The sequence below is a fragment of the Lucilia cuprina genome, chromosome 5 (assembly GCF_022045245.1).
Source record: "Lucilia cuprina isolate Lc7/37 chromosome 5, ASM2204524v1, whole genome shotgun sequence".
Taxonomy (NCBI): Eukaryota; Metazoa; Arthropoda; class Insecta; order Diptera; family Calliphoridae; genus Lucilia; species Lucilia cuprina.
The window spans coordinates 56629803-56650130 of NC_060953.1; the positions used below are offsets into that span (position 1 = coordinate 56629803).

At 27.9% G+C, this 20328-nt stretch overlaps 2 protein-coding genes and 1 long non-coding RNA gene across 3 annotated transcripts in view; 2 read left to right on the forward strand and 1 right to left on the reverse strand.

The window, feature by feature from the left end:
• Positions 1–20328, reverse strand: part of LOC111682947 (putative mediator of RNA polymerase II transcription subunit 26) — a 58717-nt gene that overhangs the window by 19956 nt on the left and 18433 nt on the right. The gene's annotated exons all lie outside the window — the stretch shown is intronic.
• LOC124419968 lies at positions 4611–7378 on the forward strand. Its single transcript, XR_006940959.1, has 3 exons — positions 4611–4651; positions 6384–6634; positions 7197–7378. It is a non-coding gene; the product is annotated as an uncharacterized LOC124419968 (long non-coding RNA).
• On the forward strand, positions 11114–19623 carry LOC111682953 (monocarboxylate transporter 3). Its single transcript, XM_023444955.2, has 2 exons — positions 11114–11354; positions 15764–19623. Exon 2 carries the CDS (start codon positions 16880–16882, stop codon positions 19247–19249), a length of 2370 nt encoding a protein of 789 aa, XP_023300723.2. The 5' UTR covers positions 11114–11354; positions 15764–16879; the 3' UTR covers positions 19250–19623.

Consider the following 20328-nt stretch of genomic DNA (forward strand, 5'->3'; position numbering starts at 1 on the left):
ACTGAACTAGAACTGAACTAGAACTGAACTAGAACTGAACTAGAACTGAACTAGAACTGAACTAGGACTGAACTAGAACTGAACTAGAACTAGAACTGAACTAGAACTAGAACTAGAACTGAACTAGAACTTAAAGAGAACTGAGCTAGAACTTAACTTTTTCTCTAATTGATACTTTTAAATTTCTGATAATCATATAAATAGATATTTATGCATGTATGTATGTATGTATGTATGTATGTATGTATGTATGTATGTATGTATGTATGTATGTATGTATGTATGTTTGTATGTGTTTTTGCTCTATATAAAATTTATTTGTTAAACAGATATCGGTGGCATGTACATACTAATCAGCAGTGACAAGTTCAATGCTATAAAATGCTATTAAATTTAATGACATGTCACAGTTTAAATATAAACGACATATTTACAATATTTAAGTTTAGCACAATTAAAGCAAAAAAGAAATGGTAATACTATAATGAAGATAAATAAAAACTGAAAGTTTACGATATCGTAGAGTAAATAACAATTAGAGGTCAGCAAATATAGATTAACCAACGAAGTAAAAGAGAGATAAATTATGACGTGTTGGGAAACAATACCCCACCTATTACCTCACTATAATGGTGGGATTTTGTTTTAAGGAACATAACACGTTTAATTTTTTTTAAGAAAAATATGCCTTTTTAATTCTTTTTACTATATTTTAAATATTCTCAGGATAAAGCAGTCATCAGCATTTATTTATTGACAGCAAATATTACGATCTTTTTTTTTTTCCTTTGATTACAACTATTAGGCGCCAGACTATTTTACTTGTAAAAAAAAACAAATATTTAACTACGTGTAAATATGTAAATTTTCCCTTGGCTTTATATGCAGTAAGTAAAGTAGTACAGAAACTTTATTCAATTGTATGTTTGAGATTGTAAAAATTAAGGTCAAAGAGCAAACTTAAATGAAATACAAATAATGACAAGAGTGAGAGAATAAAAATATTGAAAGAGTAAGAGTACAAATACAAAATATTTATTTCCGTTTAAGGGAAACAAAATAGGTCAAAGATATAGTGGCACTTTTATACACAACAACATCAAATGTAATTTAGGTTAGTAGTATAGAGAGATTATTTGGACAATATTTATAAAGAATGTAATTAGGAACAAAAAGGGAACAATAAAAATTTCTTTTTATAAAAAAAAATATGAAATTTTTTTCTTATTTTTATACGAAGTTAAAGAGTTGACAGAAGAATGTTTAAGTTTACACAAAGATTTAGAATGCGAAAATCATTAAATATATTGTGTAAACAATGTAAATTTTAAGAAAACATATTTTTATGAGATTTACTATATAAAACTGAATTAAATTTTTAAAAAAAATTACATTTTATTACATAAGCTATACATTGTTTACACAATGTAAAAAAATTAAAAATTTAAAACAAAATTTTTGGCACATAAGTTAAAGTTATTTGTATTATTAAAAATTTGTATAATTTACATCATGTAAACAATGTACTTTAAAGAGAAACATTGTATAAATTACAGAAATTTTACATTAAATACTAAAAATGTTTCAAATAACCTTAAAATTGTTTGTTTAAATGATGTAAATAATAAAAGATTTTTAATTTTTAATTATGAAGTTTTTTGTATAACTTCAAAATAATACATTTATTACATGGTGTAAACAATGTAAATTTTACAAAAATATGTAATTTACATGTAAACTGTGAACTTTTGACTTTTTTCTAATAAAAATTAGAAAATTTTTAAAAATTACATTATTTACATAAATGTCAAAATTTACCTAATGTCAAAAATGTAAATTTTAATTGAGCATTATTTACTTGTTGAAAATAATGTAATTTTGTTTAATTTTCAAATAATTTACATTTTTTACATAATGTAAACAATTAGATTTTAGGGAAATGTTTGTTTACTTTGGGTAAATTTTTACATTTTCCGTTACTACTAAAAATGTTCCTTATTTACATAAGGTAAAGTTTTCATTTTATTTGATGTAAAGTAAAAAATACGATATTACCCTTTAAATACAAATTTAAGTAAAATTTTAAAACTTTACATTGATTACATGGTGTAAAAAACAAACATTTGGTAATAATAAAGTTTTTCATGTATAACTTCAAAAAATATATTTTTTACATGGTGTAAACAATGTGAATTTAAAAAAAATGGAATCTTCATGTAAACTATGTACTTCTCTAATAAAAATTACAATAATTTAATTTTTTTACATTTTGTAAATAATTGATAATTAATTGTTTACTTTGAAAAATGTAAAATTTTTCTAATGTAAAAAATGTAAATTTTAATTAAGCATTATTTACTTGTTGTAAATAATGTAATTTTGTTTAATTTTCAAATAATTTACATTATTTACACAATGTAAACAATTGGATTTTAGAGAAATGATTGTTTACTTTGCGTGAATTTTCACATTTTCCATAACTACTTAAAATCTACATTATTGACATAAGGTAAATTTTACATTTTACTCGATGTAAAGTAAAAAATATACGAAATTACAGTAAAAATGCTTTTTATTTCATGTAAAATTAAAAAAAAAACTATAAATTGGTTATAATTTACCTTTTTACATGATGTAAACCAATGTTTACACTATGTAAACAATGTATTTTTTTGATAATTATAAACTTTTTCTTCATTTTCACAAAATAAAAAGTTAGAGTTTACAGAACTAAATGTTTACTTTTGTAAAATTTACATTTACTTTATGTAAACAAAGGCAATTTTAAACAAACTATTACATTATGTAAATATAGATTTTTTTGGAAAACTAATTGTTTACCTTGAGAAAATTTTTATATTTGTCATAACAATTTAATGTTGTCTTTCTTTACATTATGTAAATTTTACTTAATGTAAACTAAAATAATATTGAAAAACTGGACAATAATGAGATTTACTAAATGTTTCATTGAAAAATTATTTAAATTATGTATAATTAACATTTACTTTGTGTAAACAAGCAGGCAGTTTTCACACAATGTAAACTATTCATTTTTTGTGTTAATATAAGAAATTACATTATTTACACAATGTAAAATATGACAATTTGGAAAACTTGCTTGTAACTTGCATAAATACTTTAAGTTTTTCTTAAATACACGAGGTAAATTTTACATTTTACCTTATGTCAACAAAACAATACGCAAAAATTGCCTCAGAATTTTAACGAACATAAAGAAAAACATGTTTTACACAATGTAAACTATTCAAACAAATTACAAATTACAATTTAGAAAATTTGCTTGTAACTTTCATAAATACTTTAAGTTTTTTTTTTTTAAATACACGAGGTAAATTTTACATTTTACCTTATGTCAACAAAACAGTACGCAAAAATTGCCTCAGAATCTTAACGAACGTAAAGTAAAACAAGTTTCTAAAAATCAAGAAACTCTTACTTAACTTGGTAATTGAAAAACTTTCAATATACACTGCATGTAAACAATATAACCAAAATTACAAATTCTTAAAAATAATTATTTTATCCCCATTTTTTTTTATAAACAATTACACCCCTTTCTCAAGCATGTAAACAATTAAACCCACACCATGCACAACACATGTTTACACATTTTACACTGCAGTCATGTCATTTACACTTAGAAAGACAAGAGCGGCAGCAAGAAAAAAAACAATTTCAATAAAAGAAAAGAATTTCAATTTAAACGTAAATTTAATTGGCTAAAAATTTACTATGAAAAGTGGCAGCCAGCAGTAAAAGTAATAAATATAAATAAATATCTAATTGAAACAACAACAAATGCAAATATGCAAAGTAAAGAAAAAACTAAATTAAAAATCCTAGAGAAAATGTAAATAATTCATTAATGACATTGGTCAAGAAGAAAAGAAAAGAAAATCTAAACTTTTTTCTTTCTATACTAAATATTTAAACAATTTTTGATGGCTCGTATAACAGTTTTATATGTCAAATTTGAACTTCAACCACTAATAAATGTCGACATGTCATTTAGACGTATTTTTTTCTGTTTGTTAAAGCTGTCATTTTTTGCTTGTCAGTACATATTTATTTTTGTTGTTTTTGTTTTTTACTTTTGACAATTGCTTTACGCCAAAAACAACACGTTTTTCCTGTTGTTATTGTTAATAGAAAGAGCGTAAATTCTCTTTTGTTCTCTCAAAATGTCAAAATTATATGACGTATTACTCAGTTAAATGTTATTTGTTTGAAATTTCATTAAACTTATTGCAACGCACTACAAGTTTTCCCATGTTTTTTTTACATTGAAATTACCCGAAAATGGGAGCGTTAATTGTACAAGAGCAAACAACAACAATTATTAAATGCGCAAAATCATTATAAATATATAATATATAAAATAACATGAAAAGAATAGAAAAAGATACCAAAACGTAATATAAATAGGAAATAAGAAAATACTGTACTCGCTTTTCTTTGATTTGTTTTGTATAACAGTTTTTGAAGAAAAAAATAAAAACAACATGAAACTGTTATACTTTTATTGAGTGTTATTACAAGGAAATTCTTTTTTTCGTTTCGTTGGCGAGAATTAGTTCTTTGTCAACCAACGTTGGTCTGGGAAGTCAAGAAAAGGAGGCACTCTTTTGTAATAATTTTTAAAATTTTAAATAAACTACTATAGACGTAAATATAGAATTGAACTCAAGACGTGATTATAGTTTTAATCAGTTACCGAATTATTATCATTCGCGAACGAATACATTTTCGTTTCAGCAAGAAATAGGGATTGATGTGTCAAGTAATTATCTGAAGGGGAGTTTGGACTCAAATGAGGCCTGATAATTACAAAATTCTGTAGTGTTATTGAAGGTTTTATAAAACTAAGTTTTGCCGGTTTTTGTTGACATAATAGAACATCTAACGTAATTATAAGCCAAAAGGCCCTATTCGGGAACCGCTGTTATATGGGGGCTAGGCGAAATAACGGACCGATTTCAACCATTTTCAATAGCAATTGTTCTTGGACCAAAAGAAGAATATTTCATATAATTATCTTGAAAATTGCGACCTGTAGCGTGCTCACAAGGTTTATATGGCCATATAGACAGACACACAGACAGACAGGCGGACAGACGGATATAGCTAAATCGACTCAGAAAATGATTATGACACGATTCCTTTCTTTATACTACAACTTTTCTAAATTCTGTGATCGTGTTGAGCGATAATTCTAACATAAACTAGATCTGTTAGTGATATAGTCATGAGGTAGGCAAGATCAAACTTCTAACTTGTATCCCAAATCAATTACTGTTTTTAAAATCAAATAAATTTCAATCATATTTGAGGACTTTTGTATCTACTATTATATGGATCATACCGAAGGATAGTGATTGTTTTTAGGATCTTGACAATTACAACCATATTCTCTGTAAGACTGGGCCTTTCTTAATTTACAGGATTAAGAAAGAGTTTTCCCTGCCTTTAATAGAAAATTAATGCAACCAAAAATACTGTTTAAGTTATTATTTAATGATCAACTCAGGTCAGATTAGAAATCAACTCAGGAGAAGAAAAGATCTCTGGCTGGATAAAGAAAGTTCCATATCGCAGTTCTATAACTATTAGTATAGACTGAGATCATATTATTCTAAAGTGTAAAATTAACAATTTGAAAATGTTCAGAATGCACTGTAATCCTTTTGTTGCTTTTTAAATTTTAAAATGATTTAGCACATTATGGGAGAACTAACAAGATCTCTAAACTTACCTGATATATATAGCTCATAGAGTCTTTCAATGTCTCGATAATAAAGTGGCGTGAGATGTAAAACTTAAAGAACCCGTACCTTGTCGATATGTCTATATAAAATACTTCGTGAAGAACCAAATTTCAGAGATACCAAGAGGACAAGCTACTCACAGGAAACTTTAGATCTCTGAGTTCGTTGTCCCAGATATCTTAGATATTGTTGCCATCTGAAAAGTTCTTTCAAAGTTTTGTAAAGTTTGTACTATGTAATCTGTATAATGGGCACAGAGTATAGCGAACATGTCTTAGTTGGGTTTTATTCAAAATTTCAAAAATTGTACTTTCCAAACAATATCTGCAGTTATATTTCTTCTGGCAAAAAGTAATAATTTGATATTAATAAAGATTCATATAACAGAGTATACTACTCTACCTGGCAGAGAACATATACTCAAAAATTTCCTTTTTAGAACCGTCAATATGGACCATGTTACCAATAAGATTTACAGACCATTTAAATGTTATCGGATTCAATGTTCTGCCAAGTGTGAAATAAGAAACATACAAAGACTGAAAACTTTTCTTATTTGAAGCGGCAATATATCTAATCTTCTCATATTTACAGACCATTTACATCTTGTCGGTTCCATAGGAGAGAAGATACGACTCATTGTTCTGCCAAGTGTGAAATGAGAAACATACAAAGGCTCAAAACTTTATTTGTTCCGCCAATTTAGATCATGGTTTCTCCAAAATTTATAGACCATTTACATTTGGCCGTTTCCATAAGTGAGGAGATATGTGTGACATATAGTTCTGCCAGTGTGAAATAAGATCGTAACATCTTGTCGGATGATCCACAAATTTGAATACAAGGTTGGTTTAAGTCACTTAGGTGCGTTACCAATACTATCAAAAATATCAAATACAAATCATTCCCAAATCATTAATCATCCTGTCGCATTTAATAATAGAACATGTCTCTAATGTCCATCTTTTTTAATGAAATTTTCCTTAATTATATGACAAATAAATTTAAAAATTTTTAATATGTTTAAGCACAAATATTTGCATTGAAATGTTCCATTATATTACTCTTATTCTAACAAAATTGTTTGTTTATTTGTTGCTTACTTCATCAAATTAATTTTTAAAGCATTTTTATGAAAAAAATCCCATTTTACTTTTTTTTTTTTTTTGAAAACTACACGTGCATTTTTAAGAAGTTGTCCCCACCATAGTAAATAAACTGTCTGAACAGTTAAATTGAGTCTTATGGTCTCAAATTCCTTAAAAGACAAATTTTTAAATAAAAATTAAGGTCATATTTTATTTATTTTTTTTTAATGTTTTTGTTTGTTTTTGTATTTCCTTATTGTTGTTTTTGTTATTTGTATCTATAAGTATGAATAAAATAATAACAAAAAAAATCTTAAAGTTTTTGTAATATTTTTGGTTGCCAAGCACCCCTAGAGTGTATCTTTATATATTTCGATGGCAGTACAGTATAAATTACAAAAACAATAACAACATCAAAAGCAGCAACAAAGTCCGCAACGAAAGTTATTGTCTATACGAAATAAATATGTATGAGCAACACAAGTTGTCTTCTATATAGTATTAATATATATAATATTCTTGTTCTTATTCATTGTATATAGAAATGTAAGTATGTTTTATAGAATTGTTTTTTTTTTTTTTTTGCTGGGTTTTGTATTGCAAATGAATTATTTTTCATTTATTTTTTTTACATACATTCATATTCATTTACACACAAACTAATTGCATACCCATTTATAATTGAGCAACGTCATCAATTTATGAATGTGTTAGAGAATTATTTTTAAATGTATTTGTTTAAAAAAAATAATAAACAAGCAATACTCTACTCACGATCAACATGTTGTTAGAACTTGAAATTATTACACTTATGAGTAAAATATTAGGTACACTTTTACAAAATGCAAATGTTATTCAATGATCACTAACTGGATGTCTACACTTTAAACTAGACTTAGGCCCGATTGTGACCTAGGTGTATTTTTTCTTATTTGATGTAGTATAGACTAGACTATAGACTAGACAATAGACTAGACTATAGACTAGACAATAGACTAGACTATAGACTAGACTATAGACTAGACTATAGACTAGACTATAGACTAGACTATAGACTAGACTATAGACTAGACTATAGACTAGACTATAGACTAGACTATAGACTAGACTATAGACTAGACTATAGACTAGACTATAGACTAGACTATAGACTAGACTATAGACTAGACTAAAGACTAGACTATAGACCAGACTAAAGACTAGACTATAGACTAAACTATAGACTAGACTATAGGCTAGACTATAGACTAGACTATAGATAGACTATAGACTAGACTATAGACTAGACTAGACTATAGATAGACTATAGACTAAACTATAATCTAGACTTTAGACTAGACTATACTATAGAACATGCCGACGATTTAAACTGAGACGGATTTGTTTTGAATCTACGTATTACTGGATTTAATACTGGTAATGTTAGAGAGATTCAGACTTCTGTCACTTAATTTGTAAGAAGAACCTGCAAAATCTGAATAATTTTCTGCTATTAGGAGTTCCTGAGCTACTTTGAGTTCCTGCTATTATAATGATATGAGGCAGGCGTGTATGATGTACATATGTATGTAGGTGGCAATTATATTAGAGACCAGTAAAAGTTTCAGTCACTCTCTTGCAATATAAGTTGAGCGCATTAAAGCTTTAAAGGCGACACTGACTTTTAATTAACAATTATCATCGAAGGTATACCCGGCTCAGACAAGGAATTGTATGAAACAATTTTAAAACTAGTTATTAAGGATATCTAACGTAATTTGTCGATTTAACAAGATGGATACATATTATAGATGCTTTGGGCATGTGACATCATATGTCGCATTTCAAAGTTATGACGACATCCCTATTCACTAGTTATTAAGAAAAAATAATAATAATAAATTTGTAAGCATAAACTCTCCGTAAAGTAAAGTACATATTTTTAAGTAAATATTATTGAAATCTTAAAAAAAACCTTTTGATTTAAAACTCTTTGAATTACTCTTCAACTAATCCCTCATTTGTCGGTTAAAGTCTTTCATAAATAAAAATCTCCAGAGATTTTACACTTCCGGTAAACAAATACTTATCACAGTTTGTTGAATTCATTTAATGTGAAAAAATTTCCAGGATATTACAACAAATGTCACATAAAGAAACCAAACAACAACAAAAAAATCAGGCATATCATACAAAGATTCTTTTGCAGCTTCTTGCTTTTATCACGTATACGCCGGGTTGTTAACGAGTAGAAGTAGAAGGAAAAAGAAATAAAAAGAAAGAAATGATTTAGCAAAAAAAATCAAGCAAAACACTCACGCAAAATAAAAAACCCCAACAGTGATATGATATGAGAGAGAGAGAGAAAGAGAGTTTTCAATATTAAAGTATTAAGGAGAGCAAACTTTTTTTAAGGCAATTGATGAGTAAATGAGTTTTTGGTAATGCGACCAGTAGAGCTTAATATACAAAAACATATATCTCTTTTTTATGGTTTTTGTTTTGATTACACAAACAGGGTTGAGAATTTAATAACAAAAAAATTTATACATATTTGTATGACGACAATGTTTTTGAAAAAAAACCAGACAGAAGTAGAATTTTATAGGTAAAAGAGAGATAAAATATAAATACAATAACAAACCAGGCATGGAAAATTGTGTAAGTTTGAAATTGTAGTAAATGTCAAATTAAAGAGAGATTTTTGGCTTGTTTAACCCAGCATTGACTAGACTATTAAATAGTTTATTAACTTGACTATTTACTAGTCTGGGGACTACTCTAGTGATTAGTCCTTAGACTAGTCTATTGACTTGGTTATTGACCAGTCTATTGATTTGGTTATTGACTAGTCTTTGGACTAGTATTTGTACTAGACTTTGGACTAGTCTATTAACTAGTCTATGACTAGGCTACTGACTAGTTTATTAGATAGACATTGATTTCTTCAAGTTACGGACAAGGCTATGAACTAGTCTACTGATTAGTCCTTTGACCAGTCTATTGACTAGTCTTTGGACTAGTCATTGTACTGGACTTTGGACTAGTCATTGTTCTAGTCTATTGACTTGATTATTGATTATCTTTGGACTAGTCTTTGTACTGGACTTTGGACTAGTCTTTGTACTAGACTTTGGAGTAGTCCGTTGACTAGTATGTGACTAGTCTATTAACTAGTATATGACTAGGCTATTGACTAGTCTATGACTAAACTACTGACTAATTTATTAGATTGACTATTGATTAAACATTCCACTATTCTATTATCTCGCCTAGTCTATTGACCAATCAGTTGACTAGTCCCTTGATTAGTACATTGACCAATCTACTGATTAGTCAATTGATCAGTCTATTGACTAGTCTTTTGGCTGGTCTATTGACTGGTTTATAAGATAGTATATTGACTAAACTTTATACTATTCTATTAACAAGCCTAAGACTAGTGTATTGACCAGTTTGTTGACTTGGCTATTGAATAGTCTTTTGACTTGCCTATGACAAGTTCATTGGATAATCTATTGACTAAACGTTAGATTTTTTAATTAACTAGCCTAAGACTAGCCCATTGATCTCTCTCTTGACTACCCAACTGACTAGTCCCTTAATTAGCATCTGAACTTGTCTTTCGACTAGTCTAATTAGTATTCCATGGACCAGTTGACTAGACTTTTGATTAGTTTATGTACTAATGCATTAACTAATCTATGGACTAGTCTGTCAACTAATTTGTCGACAAATTTTTTGACTAATGAGTAATCTATGGACTAGTCTATTAACTAATTTGTGGACTAGTCAGTTAACAAGTTTAAAAACTAGCCTACTGACAAGTCTATTGTCTAACATACTGTCTAGCCTACTGTATTTAGCTTTGACTATTGACTAGTCTATTATCTTTACTATAATCTATTCAATTGAAAAGACTTTTGATTAGTTTATGTACTAGTGCGTTAACTAATCTATGAATTGGTCTATCAACTATGAACAAATATACTGATTAGTTTAGGAATTAGTACATAAAAGTACTAGTCTATCGTAGGTGTCATTGTGACAAAGTACTAACAGAGAAACTACTATAGTACTGAACTCTCCATCCCTGCCATGAAATAATGCACTTTGTTTAAACAATATTTGTTATGCGAATGTTTGATTGTATTGAGATACTTTGACAGTATAACAGTTTTGTCACAACTGTGTACTTATTTTTTTTATTTCATTTAGAGGGTAATACAACTGAAACTTTTGTATTGAAATGTTCAGTTTACAATTTTGTATTTAAGCAGTCATTTCATGACGGCGCGAGAGAGTACTTAACAAAAATCAAATAAAAATTGTATAAAAAGATAAAATTTTAAGAAAAAAAAAATAAAAACAACAATACTTTAGCACAAGGCAACAGAAAATAAGCAGAAAATTTTAATTATTTTATGTATAAATTTTTTTTTTAAATTTTGCAAGAAAAAAAGAAATTCTCTTTACAACAATTTGTAAAAATAAAAAGGTATAATATTTTTACACAATTTCTATGACAAAAAAATTATAATGTTTTATATGGTATAAAACGAAAAAAAAACAACAGCAACAAAACTGTTACAAGTAGTAGAACAAAAAAAAAAGAATTTATCGATTATGTGTGTTGTGTTAAAGAATTGAAAAAGTATTAGAAAACATGTTCTGTTTTTCAAGATTAATAATAAAAATGTTAAGAAAATTAAATTTAAATTTTTTTGTGGAAGAAAAAAATTAATTAATTACCTAATTTTTATAATATGAAAATGTAGAGAAAAATTAGCAAAAAAAAAAACGCCTAAAAGAAAAATTCTACTAAAAAAATCAAAATAATAACACCCCCCTTTTTAGAGAAAACTAAATTTTGTTTAAAACATTTTGGATAAAAACAAACTTAAATAGTATAAAAATTTTCTTATATACTAGAAGTAAAGCACCTATTATATAGAATCAACCAACCAACATCATTATTATAAATAATTACAGAAAATTGCAGAAAAAAATTGAAATTAAAAAAAAATAAATAAATAAAACACACTTGTGTTGTTTTTTTGTTTATATAAATAACAACAAAGAAATTAAATAAAATATAATATTTTATTTATAAAACCCACAACTTTGTTAATAAAACTACAAAATATGCAAATGATTTAAATAAAAAAAAATTGTTCAATAATAAATTAATTAAATTCAAATAAAAACTAACATTGTCAGCTTTTAATTTTAAATAAAATTTGTAATTAAACTTTTGTTTTTTTTTTTTTGCTATCTTACTCCCCTGTTGTTGTTGTGTTTTTTCCTCTATTGATTTTGCTGTTAATTATTAAATGAGAGAAGGGAGAGCTTGATTGGAGTTATAATATTATAACAGATTTTTAATAAAAAAAGAAACAAACAGATTTGTTTTTGTAATACACACTTATTCTCTTATAAAAATATAACTTTTCTGTTGAATGACAAAATTTATAAAAATGCACTCTACAAAACAACAAAATTTTTACACTCAATCATACATAGATAAGTTTATAAACAAAAAAATAGCCAAATGGTAAACAAGTAAAACACAACAATAATATAGAAAAAAAAACACAACAACAACAAAATTTTTGAAAACTACCACCTTGATTTTGACAAGCATGCCGCTATATAGAATGAGTACGAACAAAAAAAAATAATAAAATAAAATAATAACAAAGACTAAACTAAACATGGTTAGTTAATGAAATTCTGATAATTTAACAGTAGCTTAAAGGAATTTATTCTCAAAAAAAAACTAAAGGAATTTATAGAATTCATTAAAGCTAGCATTTCATAAAAATTTTTCTTCAAATTTAATTCTAATTTTATAATTAATTAATAATTCCTTGTTATTTAAAAATTATTTTAGGAATTTTTAAAATTTTTTCGAACATAATTTCGAATTTTCGAATATAAAAAAAAATTAATTTTCGAACATAGTTTAGATTCTTCATAATATACAGAATACTTTTAAAAGCTTTTAAAAATGTTTTAAACAATTGTTCGAATATTCGAACATAAATAAATTCGAATTTTCGAAAATTTCTTAATGATATAAATTTTTTTAAAATATTTATGATTTTTAAACTTTAATAAAAAAAAATTAATTCGTCGAACTTAAGAGGAAAATAAATTCCTAATAGATCTCCAAGTCGAGTCGGAATAGTATTCAGATAATAATTCTTGAGAGATCGTTTACAGTTTTAGAAAATTTTTATTTTAATATATAAGAAATTGTCTTCAGATTCAATTAAAACTATATTTCTATGATTCCTTAGAGTTAAGAGATTATTTTAAGAATTTTCAAAATTTTTCGAACATAAGTTCGAATTTTCGAATATAAAATATGTAAATTTTCGAACATGATTTAGGATCCTCTTAATTCACAGATTATGTTAAAAGCTTTTAAAATGTTTCAAATACTTGTTCAAATATTCGAACTTAAATAATAAATTTCTTTATGATAAAAAGTTTTTTTTCAGAATTTAAAAGTTTTTAAATTTTATTTGTCGAATTTAAGTGAAAATGTATCACAAGTGGGACTTGAACTAGAGCCTGAATACTATTTATTTAAGAATTTTTAAGAGATCTTTTACAGTTTTTAAAATTTTTATGTTCGAAATTGTTTAATATATAAGAAATTGTCTTCAGATCTAATCAAAATTTTAATTCTATGATTACTTGTAATTAAGAGATTATTTAAAGAATTTTCAAATTTTTTCGAACATAAGTTCAAATTTTCGAATTTAAAACATTTTTAAATTTCGAACATATTGTAAGATCCTCGTAGTTAAAAGATTATTTAAAAAACTATAAAACGAATTTTCGAAATTTTCTTTTTTATCCCTTAAGATCTAGTGATCTTTTTCGAATAAATTTCGAATTTTCGAAAATAAAAGTTTTCTTAAGAATCCTCATGATCTTGAGATTATTTTAAAAACTTAACTTTTTGATCTGCAGTGTTTTTTTTTTTAATTTCAAGGAGATCCTTATGATCTAGAGGTCATTTTCCAAACATAAATTTAAAAATTTTGAAAACAAATATTTTAAGAATTCTCAAGATCATGAGATCATTTGAATAAATTTTAGTCATTCGAAAGACTAAATAAATTTATTTCTTATTTACAGCTTTTAAAACTGTTTCGATTATAACTTATAATTTTCGAACATAAATTTAAGTAAAAATTTCAAAATATTTTTAGTGATCCTCCTGATCTAAAGATTTTTTGTTAAAATTTCACATTTCTTAATAGAAATTAAATTGAAATTTCTGAAAAATCTAAAAAAAAAAAAACTAAGAAAAATCGTTTACTTTTCACCCCAAATTGAAATCGGTATTTGTCGATATACTACAACAATAAGAAATATATCACAATATGATCTGCTCCTATCAAAAGTTTTGCATGAGAAGTCTTCTTCTAAGCATTCTATGTCTCAAGAAGAACAGAAAGAAGAAGCACTTTAACTCAATCTCTAACTGCAAAAGTTTTAAATACTCTTAGTGAGAATGAAATCTATATTATAATCTAAAATCTCGGTACTAATCGATACTTGAGTTAGATGGATCAGAACATTTCTTTAGAACCATTCTTGACTTAACTACTAAACCTTGAAGTTTTAGAGCGTTTTATCACGTTTTCAATCTCTAACTGCAAAAGTTTTAAACACTCTTAGTGAGAATGAAATCTATATTTTAATCTAAAATCTCGGTACCAATCGATACTCAAGTTAGATGGATCAGAACATTTTTTTAGAATCATTCTTGACTTAACAACGAAACTTTGAAGTTTTAAAACGTTATATCACGCTTTCAAAATGAAAATCGGGAAAATGTTTGCCTTTTTAGGACGGTCTTCGAAATAAGTAAGATTTAAGGGTCTAAGATACCACAATTCTATTTAAACTAATTCTGATACCTTGAGATATCAGAGATCTGCGGTCTACAGTATAAGATTTTGAAGCACATTTACCGGGATCTCAAAGACCAGGACGATGAGACCATGATAACGAGAACTTTTGTTATGTTGAACTAAAGGACAGCAAAATAAGTTTGTTTGCTTTATAGCGGTTACTGATCCATTATTCTATTCTAAATTATTGCCTTCTGGGAATTAAGCATTAAAGAACATAAAAAGACAAATTCAATATTGGTTATATCTGACAAATTAAAGCAGTTAATCGATTTTGAGTTTTTGATTCAAGTGAGGGATCAGGTCAAGTTTTTATTTACTTAGTAGGATAATTTTATGTGTCCTTATTTCCAAAATACTTTATAATTCTTTGGCTGCCTATGCTTTAAGAGGAGAGGGACATGAAATGGTGTTAAGGTCTTGTAAGAATTCTCTTTTAATACTAACTGACATGATTTTGAATTGTACCAACTTCGGTGCCATTATGAGATCTTTGAAACATCCCTAAAGGAAGTAGGTTAAACCATAATAGAAAAAATTGCAATTGGAAAGATGCTCCATGGCTGGTTCTTTAGTGGGTAGAATGAGTTTCAAAAAGTCTTTTATCACAAAGACATTCACAATTTTTAGTCAGAATTGGAATTGTTTGGTTTAAAACTTCGATAATATTCAATCCAAATACAAATTTTTCAAGAAAAAATCATAAAAATTTTATTTGAAATCTTAAACATTATCTCTATATGTATTTAAAGAAGAAAACTTGAATTCTTTTAAAGAAAACTAGATTTGGTCAGTTATTATACTGCCGTCAAAAAGCTAAAAGAGCTTAACACCCGGCAACAGTTTACACAATTCTCTCCAACACTTTCTTACTCAGTAACAGAATTGTTAAAGTTTCCATATAAAACATTAATATAAATATTATTTATATCTTATTGGAAAGCTAACCATAAATCTTTTTCTCTCTTTACAGCAACAAAATAAATAAATCAATTAAATATTAATTAATAATTAATTTAAACTCAAAAGAAAAACAAAAAAATTAAACTTCATTCAAGAGAAAAAAAAGCAACAAATTAAAAAATTATTAAAAAAAAACAAACAAAAGTCAAAGAGTGTTGTGAGGGAGATAACAAAAAAAAAGAGAAAAAATTAAGAAAAAAAACAGCAAATAGAATGAATTGGTGTAAAAAAATTTTTCAAGATAAACCATGTGAAAAAAAACAATAAAAACAATAACAAAGAATATAATAACAAAAACAAATTAATAGTGGAAACAGCAGCAGCAGCGGCAATAGCAACAACAAAAAACTAGTAATAAAATTATATTGAACGAAAATAAAGAAAAACAATAACAACAATTATAACTTAAGAAAGAGTGAAAAGCACGAGCAGCAGCAGCAGCGTCAACAGGCAGCGTTTAACAGCAGCAGTTGTTTTGTAGAAAAAATAAAACTTAAGAAGTTATAAATGCAAAAACCCTTTTAATCATTTTTAAAAAATATGTCGAGGAATAAACATCGAAAGTGTTAAACAATAAAAGAAATTTTTTATTAAAAAAAAATATATAAAAATAATTTTGAAAAATTAAAAATTATAAAGAAGAAAAAGCACAAAACGAGATTTTAAGCAAAAGAAATATTGAATTTATTTAGTGTTGAAAGAAATTAAAAAATTATTAAAAATATAAAGCAAATTTTGAAAACTTAAACAAAAGCAAAAAAATATTTATAAAAAAAAACAAATAAACACAAGTGCTGTGCAACAAGAAAGAAACAAAAGAATTTACAAAAAAAAATATAAATAAATAAATTTAAAAAGAAAATTTCCTGCAATTTAAACGGAAAATAACCCCTGAACACAACAACATGACAGCCAAGTGAAATTGTTCTTATAACCCCGCCCCACCCAACAACACCTTTCCACACACACACACACACAAACCTGTTCACACTCGACAGTTTTTGGGGGTTTTTCTTAATTTCTTTCTTTTTCAAAAAAAAATTCAAAATATTAATTAAAAAAAAAACTTTCACAAATTTAACAAAAAAAAATCTTAAAAGAAAACAAAAATTAAAACAAAAACAACATGGCCGACACAATGCCCCAAACTGGGTCTTCGGCCCGTTTGCGTAAATTCGATCGTACCGACAGTGAATTGGCCTGCGAAGAAGCGGCCCGTCTAACCGCCGACATGCAAGAGGGTGCTGCTGGCAGCCCCGAAGATGATGAATACAGTGAATATGATGAATTGCCACCACCGCCGGACGGTGGCTATGGCTGGGTCATTTGTTTCGCCTCATTTATGTGCAACATGGTGGTCGATGGTATCGCCTATACGTTTGGTATTTTTATGGAAGAATTTGTCGTTTACTTTGGTGAAGGCAAGGGCAAAGTGGCCTGGGTTGGCAGTTTATTGAGTGGTGTTTATCTAGCGGCTGGTCCCATAGTCTCGGCTTTGGCCAATAAGTATGGCTGTCGAACGGTGTGTATAGCGGGCAGTATAGTGGCCTGTATTGCCTTTGCTCTGAGTACTCTCAGCACCTCGGTGAATATGCTGATGTTGACGTATGGTGTGATAGGTGGTTTTGGCTTTGGTATGATCTATTTGCCAGCTGTAGTAGCAGTGGGTTATTATTTTGAAACTAAACGCTCTTTAGCCACTGGTATAGCTGTTTGTGGTTCCGGTTTTGGCACCTTTGCCTTTGCTCCTTTGGCTACTTATCTATTGCAGCAGTATGGCTGGAAGAATTCTTTGTTAATATTCGCTGGGATGATTTTGAATTGTGCCATTTTTGGTGCCATGATGAGACCTTTGAAATATCCCAAGAAAAAGAAGGTTAAACCTTTAATGCAACGCATGTATGAGGAGAAACAATTACAATTAGAAAGAGGTTCTTTTGCTGGTTCGTTTATGGTTCAGCTGCCTGATGGTTCGATGGAGCGTAAAATGAAAATGCCTTTAAATGCCGATCCAGGTGTTCATTCTTCATTAAATCTAGAACTTTTGGCTCAACAAGCCTCGTCGGGAGGTTTGCAACCGGTCTCTACACTACCCACCATTACCGAGGCCAAAGTAGTGGATTTGAAAAATAGCCAACAACAAAGTCCACCCAATAATAATGACAGCAATGGTCATTTAGATGCTAGACCTAAGAGACAACATCGCAATTCGGAATCCAGCACCAGTCCCTACAACTCTTCGGATCCTATGACACGTAATGCTTCACAGCCGGCCTTTCTTATGGATCCTCATCAAGGTCTTCCTAAAAATGGTTCGGTGCCCTCGTTCCAAAGATCACGCAAGACCTCAGCCTCCGAAAGATTTCAACCTTCTTTGGCTGCGATACGCGCCTCCTCACGTGCTGATTTAGATGAAAATGGCATGGAAATGGGTATGACTGCTTCGAAAATGTCTTTGTCACAACGTCAAGAAACTGGTAAAATGGTTAGACCCATGTCCAGAAAAGATATTTTCTATTCGGGTTCTGTTACCAATCTACCACAATATCAATCTCAAAAATCCCTAGCCAACTATCGTCAATCGGTGTTATCGTTAACCAAATATGAGAAAAGCATGCAAAGTGTACAAAGATTAGATCCTCTCATGGAAGCCGAAAGACAACGTGAGCAATATGATTTATGCCCTTGCTTGGGTATACCCGATTCAGTTAAATCCGTCATTAACAACATGTTAGATGTTAGCCTGCTTAAGGATCCTGTTTTCATGTTAATTGGTATATCGAATGTTTTTGGCATGGCTGGTTTGTATGTGCCCTTCTTCTATTTGGTCGATGCTGCCAAGATATCCGGTATTGATCCTGATTCGGCCTCTTTCCTAATCTCCATCATTGGTATTACCAATACCGTGGGTCGTGTGGTTTGCGGTTATGTAGCTGATTTTCCTCAAGTCAATTCTTTGTTCCTGAATAATATTTGTCTATTGATTTGTACCGTTTCCGTTTTCCTGACTCCTTTGTGTGTTAGCTATGGTGCTTATGTGGCCATGTCCATTTTCTTCGGCATTGCCATTTCCGGCTATATCTCTTTGACGTCAATTATTTTGGTCGATCTATTGGGTTTGGATAAATTGACAAATGCTTTTGGTTTGTTAATTCTCTTCAGAGGTTTTGCCGCCATTATTGGCTCACCTTTGGCCGGTGCTGTATACGATGCCACCCAAAGTTACGATTTACCTTTCTACATGGCTGGTGGTCTATTTGCCATCTCCACTATAACCAGTTTTATGGCTCCCTGCCTAAAGAGATGCACAACATCGGAAGACACTCCGGTACATGTGGAGGCTCTAACACCCATCGATGAGGAACAGGGTGAAGATATGGAAGATGAAGAGGATCAACCTATTACTATTGTACCGAAAATTGTTAAAACACTAGCCAGCCCTCAGCAGCAAGACGAACAAAGTCCTAAATTCCCAAATGCTGAATCAAAATTATAAAACTGTATTAAACCTAAGAGATTTGATAAAACTTGTTTTAAAATAACTATACACAAGGATTAGAAGAGAAAGTTTAGGAGAAGAAACAAGTATTTAAATGTAAAACAAATAAGTTTGAAATAAGCTTAATATGAAGAAGAAAAAAACTAAGATTTAAGGAAAAAAATTACAATAAAATTTAAAAAAAGAAAACAAAAACAGAATAATTTTCCAAAGATTAGGAGAAAAAAAGGAAACCAACTGAGAGCTTAAGTGTTAGGTGAGAAAGAAATGTTAATTATATAATTTAATTATTATTATTATAATTGTATTATTGTAATTTTTTTGTTTGTATTAATTTTTTTGAGTTTTTATTTAACTATTTTTAAATTTTACTATAAATTTTATATTATTTTTAGCTAATTATAACGAAAAACAAACAAAAAAAACTATATGCTTAATTTATAAGGCAAAAAAACACTACAAAATAATAAAGAGAAACAAATTCGAAAAAAGAGTAATAAAAAATATATAACAAAAAAAAGAGAAAATAAAATGCAAGTGTTTTAAATTTCATTGAAAAAGAGAAGAAAGCACACTTTTTTAAAAAAGAATATTTGCTAAAGCATTATGCTTGCACAAAAAGCAAAAGAGTTTTAAGGATAATAAAGTTTATGAAAAGAAGCGACTAAGCAAAATAGAGAAAGTTTTAAAGTATAATTTTAAAAGAGCATAAAGTATTTAACAAATATTCATAGGATATTTTCAAATGTTTTTAATAGGAATAAAGGTATATTAAAAAAGTATAAATAAAAATCTCTTATTCTGCAAGTTTAAATTTAAGAGAAGGAGCAAACAAGCAAAGGAGAGTTTTTAAATTTTCCAAAAATGCATAAATTATTTTGAGCTTTATTTTAAAGAGAATAAAGAGATTTACAAATATTCACAAAATATTTTTCAAAACGGGATTGATTTCACAAAGATCTGAAGATAATTATGAGACAATTTTAAATACAAAACTTTTATCAGTTTAAGGAGAAATATTGAAAGTTTTTTCAGAGAGTATCTGAAAACTACTCTTTAATGGATAATTGCTTTTA

What these genes read in the sequence shown, in the direction of transcription:
- LOC111682953 (XM_023444955.2), top strand. Translation starts at nt 16,880, where the DNA reads ATGGCCGACACAATGCCCCAAACTGGGTCTTCGGCCCGTTTGCGTAAA.